This window comes from Triturus cristatus, chromosome 5_1, assembly GCF_964204655.1.
Source record: "Triturus cristatus chromosome 5_1, aTriCri1.1, whole genome shotgun sequence".
In the NCBI taxonomy this organism is placed as follows: Eukaryota; Metazoa; Chordata; class Amphibia; order Caudata; family Salamandridae; genus Triturus; species Triturus cristatus.
Genome location: NC_140587.1, coordinates 247757645 through 247771828, shown reverse-complemented (window position 1 = coordinate 247771828; position 14184 = coordinate 247757645). Strand labels below are relative to the sequence as shown.

At 50.8% G+C, this 14184-nt stretch overlaps 1 protein-coding gene across 4 annotated transcripts in view; it reads right to left on the bottom strand.

Annotated features, from left to right (window-relative positions):
- Positions 1-14184, bottom strand: part of ZFAT (zinc finger and AT-hook domain containing) — a 1096910-nt gene that overhangs the window by 311778 nt on the left and 770948 nt on the right. For all 4 annotated transcript variants that reach the window (XM_085604879.1, XM_085604878.1, XM_085604880.1 and 1 more), the window contains one exon: positions 913-1051. In XM_085604879.1, coding sequence (XP_085461005.1) covers positions 913-1051 — 139 coding nt within the window. The remainder of the gene's footprint in view (positions 1-912; positions 1052-14184) is intronic.

The window sequence follows — 14184 nt, the reverse complement described above, 5'->3', positions numbered from 1 at the left end:
ATTACTGGTCTGCGGATGTTTTATTTTTATATCATGGAATTTCAAAGTAGTGTGAACTTAGAAGATAAACTGCTAAAGAAGTATTGATTTCTGAGCCCAGCCTGATAAGGCAATGTTTTGAGTGGGTTACATTAAAGCATGGAAGAATTGCTTTTTGTACAGCGAGGTGTATGGGTGACAGAAGACTGGAGGAAGCCAGCCAACAACAGAAGGAGAACCAGGGAGAATATCTGCACTAGCTCATGGCTGTGCTCGCCTATAGCATGGGCCAATGGGAGGAACTAGTATGATTTTACCAAAAGTTCCTTACAGATCCAACAGACAATATCAAGAGAACCAGAAAGAATGACTACTAAGGGGCAACTGAGAACAAAATGGACTATGTCCAAAAAGAGCCAATGAAAAAGTGCCACAAAATGCTTGTTGAGCAGAGAGAAGGATATTCTGTGGAATAGAAAGCACGTAGGCTCTGAATGGTTGGTGCCTAGATAAGCCGTACAGACTAGTCTAACAGGTGGACCTACAATAATCACTGCAGCATACACACCTAACGCAAGGATGGTATCAGAAGCAGGTTACCCCAGGCCGTTTGTATTAGATGAGGCCTTAGGATATAGGTTAAGCCATAGTTTGGGGAATTAGTCCTTGGCTTAAATGAAGCAGGGGTGGAACAGCTTCACAACCAACCATTTACAGTGCTTACGTGACTATGTGGGGACACCAGGCACAAAAAAACATATTTTAGAACAATATTATCTTATTCTTAAATCGCACCATAAAGTTAATGGCGGTGTTATTCCATCATTGCACAACAGCATACAAAAACAGTTTACCAACATCCAGCCTGTGAGTATGGATGGAGCAAATAAAACAGAATCGTTTCTGGTGTTTGCTTTATGACAATGACCTTACCTTGCTGAATGATGTTCTCCACAGAAAGCACTTCTGCTTCCGCATTGACACATTCTTCATTTGGGTGCTTTTTATTGTAATGTCTTTTCAAGGAACCAGCTATATTGCAGGAATAATGGCACTGGGCACAACGGAAAGGCTAAGGAAACAAAATGTACAGAGATATTTTATGCATATTTTTAGCGCAGCACTAATATTTACCATGAAAACAATATATTTAGTTACAGGAGTACTGCCAAGGAGGTTGTTAAATGCTCCACACAATTGCCTTTTGTGCTTTTCTCTATTCATCAGCTAAAGAGCACTTATGTATTTCAATGAAAATAATACAGCTTCTCAATTCAAACAGCAGTTGTCTTTCTGAATGCCCTCTTTACAGAACCCGCTGTTCACAAACAGAAAGCGTGAAACGCCTCTGAGTCAGAAATGCAAAAAGAATAGCAAATATTTTAGGCCAGCGTTGCACTTGATATATTTTACCGAATAGCTGTTGTTACAAGACATGCCAATACATGCATGTAAACCTTTATAACATGTTATTTTATGTCGTGCAATTTTACAACACATTTTACGTTGTAACAACTTATTTGATTCATATATGCATCTATATATATTCATTGAAAAAACCAAAGGGATGTTATAGCTAGGCTCGGATTTCACCCATTTAAAACCAATGAAATTCAACAGTTATAGTTGCCTGAGCTAACTATAGCTTACGCCACCGCAACGCACTGCTTATGACCTCAAATACTACACCAATCATGACATGCTCTTTGACATCACTCATGACATCTCAAATACATCCCTGATGACATCATCCAGTGAGTGTAAGAGGTTTGAAAATAATTTTGAGGCTTAAAGATGTATACTAAGCGGGGGCGGAGCTTGCCAGGCTACAAGATGGCCGCGCACTAGTGCTGCTCTGCCGTAACCGGCTCATTATCCTTCACAATCCTCACTAAGTATTGGTGTCCTCGTTGCTGAATACGCAGTCCCCATCCCCGGAACCAGGGCGGTTTCGACGGGTGCAGTGGCTGGCTCGCCCGGGACGGTGATATACTCTCCAGATCTGCGTTGGGGTCCGGGTGCGGTCTGGCCGGCCTACCTCCTCCTTAGATGACTTGCGGCACCTCTGCTGCGGCCTTGCAGTGCAGAGTCCTATGTCGGAAGTTGGCTTTTCCCGGAGTGCCGAGGTGAGCAATAGTGGACTTGCCTGCATGCCCTGGTGCGTGGCGGAGAGAAAAGTCCGCCTGGGTTGGTGCGGCGGTGCAGCGCTGCCGGTGGATGCGGTTTTGCTGTAGATGATGCTGGGACAACTGACTGCGCTGCCTCTGGCGCCGTTGCGGCTCCCAGCGGCAGGATGAGCTTCAGCGGTGCCCTTTTCGGACCCTACTGGCACCCAGAAAGACGAGTGGATTTTGTGGCTGCCTGCAACACTGTGGATGGGCAGACTGATGCGGCTGGTGCAGTGTGATCCCTGCAGTGGTGACCCGTGGTGGTGCTTTGCGGTCTGTGGCGGGATAAGGCCGGGGCAGCCCTGAGACTGGGCTTACCCACGTTTGGGGGCTTGGAGGCAGAGCAGAGGAGGCGCTGGCATATGCAACAGCGGCATCGGGCGCTCTGGCCCCCTCATCAAAGAAGAGTGCATCGAGTGGAGGGGGCACACCTCCCGCTCGGACTCCCTCTTGCGCACTGCGGCCTGGCCTCGGACATAGCAGCTGGGAGAGCTCTGGGGCAGATAGACTGCATAACGTCAGGGGCCTGAACGGTTACCCAGAGCCTCGGCGGACACATAAAATAAGCCCCATAACAGAGGTTGGTGCCATCACTGTATTTGCTGAGCCAAGGAGCTTTGCTGTGCTTGGGGGCGGGTGTTCTGTACCTCACCTGCTTGCGGCCTTCTAATATCCTGAGTGCCGCGCATTTTAGCTTCTGGCATCTGCGGGGCATCTGCGACGGCTTTGCTGATCTTGAGTGCTACCTGCATCGCACTGGTGGGGCGGCTGCACGGTGTCAGCCTCTTGCCCAGAACCGGTACCAGTGGTAAAGGGTGCCACGAGTGACACTACCATATGGGGAAGTCAGACAAATCGCAATCAAAGCTACCATTCGAACCACGGAAATCGCAAAGGCAGTAGGAACAAGATAAGAACCCTTCAGAATCGGGCTCTGAATCCAGAGACACCGCCTCCTATACAGACATCAAACAGCTATCATGCAATGCAGTCTTAGTAAGACAGACGGTAAGCTAGATGCCCTATCCTTCCGAATGGACAGGATGTCTGAAAGATTAGACAAGCAAGCGGGCAGGCTTGATTGCGTTAAACAGTGTGTATCTGAAGCGGAAGTCTCTATAAATTCTGCGACCAGATCTCAGGCTGCTGTGGAAAACAACTGCAGACGGTGCAGGCCAGGGTGGGGGACCTGGAGGCCCACTCCCGGTGGAATAATCTTCGCATCACTGGGATCGCGGAATCCACAAACATCCCTAATATGGAGCCGTTTGTTGAGCACCTACTTACCACACTGCTAGGTTCAGATTGTTTTTCTGCAATGTTTGTGGTGGAAAGGGCGCACTGTTCGCTGGCCCCCAGGTCGGTCCTGGGGGCGCCGCCGTGCCCAATTATAGCGAGACTCCTCAACTACCGCGATAGCGCCCTTACGAAATCCAGAGAATTACAAGAGCTGCGCTATGAGGGGATAGCGGTGTCTCTATATCCAGATTTCACACCTCAGGTCCAGGAAGCACGCAGACTGCTAAAAGGAAACTGCGTGAATTCCACTTAGAGTATAACATACTGTATCTGCAAAGCTACAAGTCCTGGTGGATGGTAAAACACATATCTTTATGGATCCCTCCTAGTGTTGCAATTAATTAAACGCAGGAAAATTGCTGGTTCCAAAAATGTCTCTGGGACTGTCAATGAAGAGGAGACTCATTAGCCCACACAGCTTCCAATGTTGGGACCGGGAGGCCGGAGGCTGGTCTGCTCTGGCCCGGGCGGACCTGGTGTGGGGTGGGTGCAGCGGCGACAGGACCACAGTACCAGCCCAGGGACTGTCAATGAACATTCTGCCGGTCCGTGCGCTGCACCGGCCTAGTGCAGGGTCCACATGGTGTGACGGCAGCATCTGAAGTTATTGGTCTCTGGAGGGTTTAACTGCATGCCCTTGGCCCCTGCCTGGGGGGAAGGGGGGTTCTACTCTCTTCTTCTGTTTTAAAATCTTACAGTGCTCTGGTGGGGTGGGGCAGGCCAGTTGGACTTTATCAACAAAGACACGTACCATATATGGAACAATATGATCCTAACAATTGTGCCGGTTGGCACACTTTTGGGTTGGAGATGGGCAACATCTGCCCCACTGTGTGACCCACTGAAGGATTTGCTTTATTTTAGCCTACTAGGGTTTTAATTGGTTCAACAGGTTGAGTTTAGGGGATTCGGGGGGATTTCGTTTATGCACGGTTCGGGTATGCATAGTGTGGGAGGGGGATGGTGGGGGGTGGCGAGACATCCACTGGAACTACAGAGGACTACAAAGCACGTATGAGTATGTTGTGACTAATAATGTTGAATGCACTGCAGGTAGGGCTATGGCACACAGCATTCCTGCCACTCCCACTGATCATGGGTAGTACGGTTCATCTCCTAACATGGAATATCAGGGGGCTTAATGACCACAGGTGATTAGGAAGGTTGCTGCATACATGAAGTGGCATCAAATAGATGTTGCGCTGCTACAAGAATCTCACTTATCCCCACATAGCAGCATGCTAGCTCACAAGATGCTCCAGGGAAGGGTTTCCACAGCAGGTTTCACGTCACATGCTAGGGGAGTCCTGACATGGGTGAACCCAACATCAGGGATCACGGTGCAGAGACTTGAAACTGACCCCAACGGCAGGTATGTTATTGTAAGATGCCAGAAAGAGGGTCTCGGTGTCACAGAGGTAAACATAAATGTGCCTATGACCCACAATTCTATAATAGGCGGGTAGCAGCCTGCTCCGCTGCAGAAACTCCTCAATAATAATAGGCGGGGACTTCAATTGTATCTTGGATCCCCAAAAGGACCGCTCAAAATGTCCACCGCGTCGCCATTTGGCGGCAGCCTGGGGTGATCCTAGATCTCATGGAGGGCTTAGAACTAAAGGACATTTGGAGGCCCCTCTTCCCCAACATGGCGGGTTTTACTCATTACTCTGCACCGCATGACACCCACACAAGAATTGACTATTGGCTGCCATCCAAGGGCCTAATTTGCCACATTACGAAATGCTTTCTCCACCCGCAGATTTACATTGCCAAGCTAGGCAGGTGCCAACATTCCTTTGGAGGGTTCCTCCTTACTCTCTTCTCGACCCAGCATTTATGACAGAAATCTCTACATAGAGATATACGTTGAGAAAAGTGTGGGGTCAGTTGATAGCTTCAGCACCATCTGGGAGGCTTTTAAAGCATATATCCAGGGTATGGCTATAGCTAAACATTCCGGAGTGCTCAGATCACTGAGGAATCGACTGAACAAACAAGAGCAGGACATTTCAACGATAGAGCAAAAGTTTCAGAAGACATGGGACATCAATATATTTGGCAACATTAAGGCCGCTCTAGAGGAGTACCAAGACACAGCGGATAGGGAGGCCAAACATTTGGGCAAGTACACCACGGCCAGGGTTTACGATGAGGGAGACCAGCCAGGGGCCACGTAAGCAGCACTGCTGCGCCCCAAACGTGAAGTGGAGGTCAGCCGCTGCGTAGTAGCCAAGACATAGCAAAAGGATTTCATAGATACTACTCGCAGCTGTACACCTCCCAGGCCCCCCATGAAGTTGATACTATTCACTATCTGGACACATACAGATGACCAGATTATCGAACGTGCATTGGGAGTACCTCATGTCCCCCGTTTCCCCAGGGGAGGTCAAGATAGCCATCAGCAAATATGCAGCGCCCCCGGTATAGACGGGCTTACTGTCCTTCCAAGATTTGTTGATCCCACAACTCATGACCTTGTATGAACATATGGCCCAAGCCGGCATTATGCCCGCCTCCATGAGAGAAGCTTTGATTATCATACTACTGAAACCAGGGAAGCCTTCAGTGGCCTGCTCCTCGTACAGACTATTGTCCTGTATAAATGTTGACACCAAGATATACGCCAAGATTTTAGCTAATCGATTGGCCCCATTCTTGCCCTTGGTGGTTCGCCCAGAACAGTCAGGGTTTGTCCCAGGGCGCAGCCTTACTTCAAATTTACATACCATATTCGGCACAATCCAGAGGCTCGACCTGGGGATCAAAGCAGCAGTGGTATTTTTAGATGCTGAGAAGGCTTTTGACTCTGTAGAGTGAGCCTTCATAAAGGGAGTTTTGCAAAGAATTGGCGTGGGAGATATTTTTCTTCAATTGGTAATGACTGTATGCACAACCCACTGCTCGGGTCCAGCTTGGCAGGGAAGTTACTGTCCCAATACACATAACTAGAGGGACAAGACAGGGTTGCCCACTGTCCGCGGTCCTATACACCCTGGTTGATGAACCCGTTGCCTGTGCGCTGCCTGAATATCACTCACACAGGGGACGGGAATTCCCAGGATAATGGTTAATTATTTCCGCTTATGCAGATGATACCCTGCTGTATGTTCCTGACCCAGGGGGCAACCTCAACCCAGTCCAGGCTGAAGTGGTTCAATTCAGGAGTATGTCAGGACTTCACATTAACTGGTTCAAATCATTGATGTTTCCTCTGACCCCAAGTAACTACCCCAGCCACGTCAGACTTCCCCATGCAATGGACTACAGATTCCATTCGTTACCTGGGGGTTCAAATACTTACTGATCCAGCAGTTGATATAACAGAGAACTACGGGAAGGCCATTTCAAAACTAGAGGACAACATCAAAAGGTGGATCAAATTACCCCTCTCCCTGATAGGCCGCATTTCTTTAATGAAGATGGTTATCCTGCCTAGGTTCCTCTTCCTATTCCTTTTTATCCAGATAATACTCCTGTGCTCTGTCTTTGGGCTCCTTCGCAAACTATTCACTAGACTGGCCTGGGCCGAGAAACAGCCAAGAGTCAAATGGGATACATTGACGAGGTTTTCGGTCTTCTCGGCGTTGAGTTTTAGGCAGCTGCTGGTCATCCAGACTACGACGTCTTGCATTCCTCTCTGGAAGTTGAGTTTTGCGGTGGTGGGGTCTCTGGTGAGGGAGAGGATGAGCTGGGTGTCGTCGGCGTAGGATACAATGTTGAGTCCGTGTTGTCAGACGATGACTTCTTGGGGGGCCATGTAGATGTTGAAGAGGGTCTGACTCAGTGATGACCACTGGGGGACTCCGCAGGTGATTTCTGGGGGGGTGGAGAGGAAGGGCGGTAGTCTGTTCCGTTGGCTTCTTCCCGTGAGGAAAGATCGGATCCAGTCTAGGGCAGTTCCTTATATTTCGGCGTCGTGTAGTCTGGCGAATAGAAATCCGATTGGCCGCACTCTGCTAGTCCTATCAGCGTGTTGCCCCAAAGAATTGTGGTCCATGAAGTAGCGTCGGCGGGTACGCCTATGCCAAAAGTTTAAAATGAAAATGAGTGTCGCGTTAGCCATCCCTGGACACGTGTTTCGAGGTAGTTGCCTCTCGTCAGCAGGGAGTAGGTGTGTGTGTGGGGTTGCTGCGTAGGCTGCCAAAAAATATTCTCAGGTAAAGTACCACTCAAGGCGCGCAGGTGCGTAGCCATGGGCTCGTCAGCCCCACCGGCTCAAGGGAGCCTGAATATAAACAAAAATCCGATTGGCCGCACGACGAGAGGCAACTACCTCGAAACACGTGTCCAGGGATGGCTAACGCTATTCACACTTGCACTCACGACACGAGCATAGGTGTATCCGCCGACGCTGACTACAGGGACCACAGTTCTTTGGGGTAACATGCAGGTAGGTCAGCAGTGTGCGACCATTTGGATTTAATTATTTAGTGGCTCCATGAGCCGGGGAGTCGACGGACTCAGGTTACGCACCTGCGTTGCTACGAGAGGTACTTTACCTGATAATGATTTTAGCAGCCTACACATCAACCCTACACTCTTTCCTACTCCCTGCTGACGAGAGGCAACTACCTCGAAACACGTGTCCAGGGATGGCTAACGCTATTCACACTTGCACTCACGACACGAGCATAGGTGTATCCGCCGACGCTGACTACAGGGACCACAGTTCTTTGGGGTAACGCGCAGGTTGGTGCGACCATTTAGATTTAATAAACAAAAATCCGATTGGCCGCACTCTGCTAGTCCTATCAGCGTGTTGCCCCAAAGAATTGTGGTCCATGAAGTAGCGTCGGCGGGTACGCCTATGCCAAAAGTTTAAAATGAAAATGAGTGTCGCGTTTGGCATAGGCGTACCCGCCGACGCTACTTCATGGACCACAATGCTTTGGGGTAACACGCTGGTAGGACGAGCAGAGTGCGGCCAATCGGATTTTTGTTTATATTCAGGCTCCCTTGAGCCGGTGGGGCTGACGAGCCCATGGCTACGCACCTGCGCGCCTTGAGTGGTACTTTACCTGAGAATATTTTTTGGCAGCCTACGCAGCAACCCTACACACACACCTACTCCCTGCTGACGAGAGGCAACTACCTCGAAACACGTGTCCAGGGATGGCTAACGCGACACTCATTTTCATTTTAAACTTTTGGCATAGGCGTACCCGCCGACGCTACTTCATGGACCACAATGCTTTGGGGTAACACGCTGGTAGGACGAGCAGAGTGCGGCCAATCGGATTTTTGTTTATATTCAGGCTCCCTTGAGCCGGTGGGGCTGACGAGCCCATGGCTACGCACCTGCGCGCCTTGAGTGGTACTTTACCTGAGAATATTTTTTGGCAGCCTACACAGCAACCCTACACACACACCTACTCCCTGCTGACGAGAGGCAACTACCTCGAAACACGTGTCCAGGGATGGCTAACGCGACACTCATTTTCATTTTAAACTTTTGGCATAGGCGTACCCGCCGACGCTACTTCATGGACCACAATGCTTTGGGGTAACACGCTGGTAGGACGAGCAGAGTGCGGCCAATCGGATTTTTGTTTATATTCAGGCTCCCTTGAGCCGGTGGGGCTGACGAGCCCATGGCTACGCACCTGCGCGCCTTGAGTGGTACTTTACCTGAGAATATTTTTTGGCAGCCTACGCAGCAACCCTACACACACACCTACTCCCTGCTGACGAGAGGCAACTACCTCGAAACACGTGTCCAGGGATGGCTAACGCGACACTCATTTTCATTTTAAACTTTTGGCATAGGCGTACCCGCCGACGCTACTTCATGGACCACAAGGCTTTGGGGTACCACGCTGGTAGGACGAGCAGAGTGCGGCCAATCGGATTTTTGTTTATATTCAGGCTCCCTTGAGCCGGTGGGGCTGACGAGCCCATGGCTACGCACCTGCGCGCCTTGAGTGGTACTTTACCTGAGAATATTTTTTGGCAGCCTACGCAGCAACCCTACACACACACCTACTCCCTGCTGACGAGAGGCAACTACCTCGAAACACGTGTCCAGGGATGGCTAACGCGACACTCATTTTCATTTTAAACTTTTGGCATAGGCGTACCCACCGACGCTACTTCATGGACCACAATGCTTTGGGGTACCACGCTGGTAGGACGAGCAGAGTGCGGCCAATCGGATTTTTGTTTATATTCAGGCTCCCTTGAGCCGGTGGGGCTGACGAGCCCATGGCTACGCACCTGCGCGCCTTGAGTGGTACTTTACCTGAGAATATTTTTTGGCAGCCTACGCAGCAACCCTACACACACACCTACTCCCTGCTGACGAGAGGCAACTACCTCGAAACACGTGTCCAGGGATGGCTAACGCGACACTCATTTTCATTTTAAACTTTTGGCATAGGCGTACCCGCCGACGCTACTTCATGGACCACAATGCTTTGGGGTAACACGCTGGTAGAACGAGCAGAGTGCGGCCAATCGGATTTTTGTTTATATTCAGGCTCCCTTGAGCCGGTGGGGCTGACGAGCCCATGGCTACGCACCTGCGCGCCTTGAGTGGTACTTTACCTGAGAATATTTTTTGGCAGCCTACGCAGCAACCCTACACACACACCTACTCCCTGCTGACGAGAGGCAACTACCTCGAAACACGTGTCCAGGGATGGCTAACGCGACACTCATTTTCATTTTAAACGTTTGGCATAGGCGTACCCGCCGACGCTACTTCATGGACCACAATGCTTTGGGGTAACACGCTGGTAGGACGAGCAGAGTGCGGCCAATCGGATTTTTGTTTATATTCAGGCTCCCTTGAGCCGGTGGGGCTGACGAGCCCATGGCTACGCACCTGCGCGCCTTGAGTGGTACTTTACCTGAGAATATTTTTTGGCAGCCTACGCAGCAACCCTACACACACACCTACTCCCTGCTGACGAGAGGCAACTACCTCGAAACACGTGTCCAGGGATGGCTAACGCGACACTCATTTTCATTTTAAACTTTTGGCATAGGCGTACCCGCCGACGCTACTTCATGGACCACAATGCTTTGGGGTAACACGCTGGTAGGACGAGCAGAGTGCGGCCAATCGGATTTTTGTTTATATTCAGGCTCCCTTGAGCCGGTGGGGCTGACGAGCCCATGGCTACGCACCTGCGCGCCTTGAGTGGTACTTTACCTGAGAATACTTTTGGCAGCCTACGCAGCAACCCTACACACACACCTACTCCCTGCTGACGAGAGGCAACTACCTCGAAACACGTGTCCAGGGATGGCTAACGCGACACTCATTTTCATTTTAAACTTTTGGCATAGGCGTACCCGCCGACGCTACTTCATGGACCACAATGCTTTGGGGTAACACGCTGGTAGGATGAGCAGAGTGCGGCCAATCGGATTTTTGTTTATATTCAGGCTCCCTTGAGCCGGTGGGGCTGACGAGCCCATGGCTACGCACCTGCGCGCCTTGAGTGGTACTTTACCTGAGAATATTTTTTGGCAGCCTACGCAGCAACCCTACACACACACCTACTCCCTGCTGACGAGAGGCAACTACCTCGAAACACGTGTCCAGGGATGGCTAACACGACACTCATTTTCATTTTAAACTTTTGGCATAGGCGTACCCGCCGACGCTACTTCATGGACCACAATGCTTTGGGGTAACACGCTGGTAGGACGAGCAGAGTGCGGCCAATCGGATTTTTGTTTATATTCAGGCTCCCTTGAGCCGGTGGGGCTGACGAGCCCATGGCTACGCACCTGCGCGCCTTGAGTGGTACTTTACCTGAGAATATTTTTTGGCAGCCTACGCAGCAACCCTACACACACACCTACTCCCTGCTGACGAGAGGCAACTACCTCGAAACACGTGTCCAGGGATGGCTAACGCGACACTCATTTTCATTTTAAACTTTTGGCATAGGCGTACCCGCCGACGCTACTTCATGGACCACAATGCTTTGGGGTAACACGCTGGTAGGACGAGCAGAGTGCGGCCAATCGGATTTTTGTTTATATTCAGGCTCCCTTGAGCCGGTGGGGCTGACGAGCCCATGGCTACGCACCTGCGCGCCTTGAGTGGTACTTTACCTGAGAATATTTTTTGGCAGCCTACGCAGCAACCCTACACACACACCTACTCCCTGCTGATGAGAGGCAACTACCTCGAAACACGTGTCCAGGGATGGCTAACGCGACACTCATTTTCATTTTAAACTTTTGGCATAGGCGTACCCGCCGACGCTACTTCATGGACCACAATGCTTTGGGGTAACACGCTGGTAGGACGAGCAGAGTGCGGCCAATCGGATTTTTGTTTATATTCAGGCTCCCTTGAGCCGGTGGGGCTGACGAGCCCATGGCTACGCACCTGCGCGCCTTGAGTGGTACTTTACCTGAGAATATTTTTTGGCAGCCTACGCAGCAACCCTACACACACACCTACTCCCTGCTGATGAGAGGCAACTACCTCGAAACACGTGTCCAGGGATGGCTAACGCGACACTTATTTTCATTTTAAACTTTTGGCATAGGCGTACCCGCCGACGCTACTTCATGGACCACAATGCTTTGGGGTAACATGCTGGTAGGACGAGCAGAGTGCGGCCAATCGGATTTTTGTTTATATTCAGGCTCCCTTGAGCCGGTGGGGCTGACGAGCCCATGGCTACGCACCTGCGCGCCTTGAGTGGTACTTTACCTGAGAATATTTTTTGGCAGCCTACGCAGCAACCCTACACACACACCTACTCCCTGCTGACGAGAGGCAACTACCTCGAAACACGTGTCCAGGGATGGCTAACGCGACACTCATTTTCATTTTAAACTTTTGGCATAGGCGTACCCGCCGACGCTACTTCATGGACCACAATGCTTTGGGGTAACACGCTGGTAGGACGAGCAGAGTGCGGCCAATCGGATTTCTGTTTATATTCAGGCTCCCTTGAGCCGGTGGGGCTGACGAGCCCATGGCTACGCACCTGCGCGCCTTGAGTGGTACTTTACCTGAGAATATTTTTTGGCAGCCTACGCAGCAACTCTACACACACACCTACTCCCTGCTGACGAGAGGCAACTACCTCGAAACACGTGTCCAGGGATGGCTAACGCGACACTCATTTTCATTTTAAACTTTTGGCATAGGCGTACCCGCCGACGCTACTTCATGGACCACAATGCTTTGGGGTAACACGCTGGTAGGACGAGCAGAGTGCGGCCAATCGGATTTTTGTTTATATTCAGGCTCTCTTGAGCCGGTGGGGCTGACGAGCCCATGGCTACGCACCTGCGCGCCTTGAGTGGTACTTTACCTGAGAATATTTTTTGGCAGCCTACGCAGCAACCCTACACACACACCTACTCCCTGCTGACGAGAGGCAACTACCTCGAAACACGTGTCCAGGGATGGCTAACGCGACACTCATTTTCATTTTAAACTTTTGGCATAGGCGTACCCACCGACGCTACTTCATGGACCACAATACTTTGGGGTACCACGCTGGTAGGACGAGCAGAGTGCGGCCAATCGGATTTTTGTTTATATTCAGGCTCCCTTGAGCCGGTGGGGCTGACGAGCCCATGGCTACGCACCTGCGCGCCTTGAGTGGTACTTTACCTGAGAATATTTTTTGGCAGCCTACGCAGCAACCCTACACACACACCTACTCCCTGCTGACGAGAGGCAACTACCTCGAAACACGTGTCCAGGGATGGCTAACGCGACACTCATTTTCATTTTAAACTTTTGGCATAGGCGTACCCGCCGACGCTACTTCATGGACCACAATGCTTTGGGGTAACACGCTGGTAGGACGAGCAGAGTGCGGCCAATCGGATTTCTGTTTATATTCAGGCTCCCTTGAGCCGGTGGGGCTGACGAGCCCATGGCTACGCACCTGCGCGCCTTGAGTGGTACTTTACCTGAGAATATTTTTTGGCAGCCTACGCAGCAACTCTACACACACACCCCTTCTCCCTGCTGACGAGAGGCAACTACCTCGAAACACGTGTCCAGGGATGGCTAACGCGACACTCATTTTCATTTTAAACTTTTGGCATAGGCGTACCCGCCGACGCTACTTCATGGACCACAATGCTTTGGGGTAACACGCTGGTAGGACGAGCAGAGTGCGGCCAATCGGATTTCTGTTTATATTCAGGCTCCCTTGAGCCGGTGGGGCTGACGAGCCCATGGCTACGCACCTGCGCGCCTTGAGTGGTACTTTACCTGAGAATATTTTTTGGCAGCCTACGCAGCAACCCTACACACACACCTACTCCCTGCTGACGAGAGGCAACTACCTCGAAACACGTGTCCAGGGATGGCTAACGCGACACTCATTTTCATTTTAAACTTTTGGCATAGGCGTACCCACCGACGCTACTTCATGGACCACAATACTTTGGGGTACCACGCTGGTAGGACGAGCAGAGTGCGGCCAATCGGATTTTTGTTTATATTCAGGCTCCCTTGAGCCGGTGGGGCTGACGAGCCCATGGCTACGCACCTGCGCGCCTTGAGTGGTACTTTACCTGAGAATATTTTTTGGCAGCCTACGCAGCAACCCTACACACACACCTACTCCCTGCTGACGAGAGGCAACTACCTCGAAACACGTGTCCAGGGATGGCTAACGCGACACTCATTTTCATTTTAAACTTTTGGCATAGGCGTACCCGCCGACGCTACTTCATGGACCACAATGCTTTGGGGTAACACGCTGGTAGGACGAGCAGAGTGCGGCCAATCGGATTT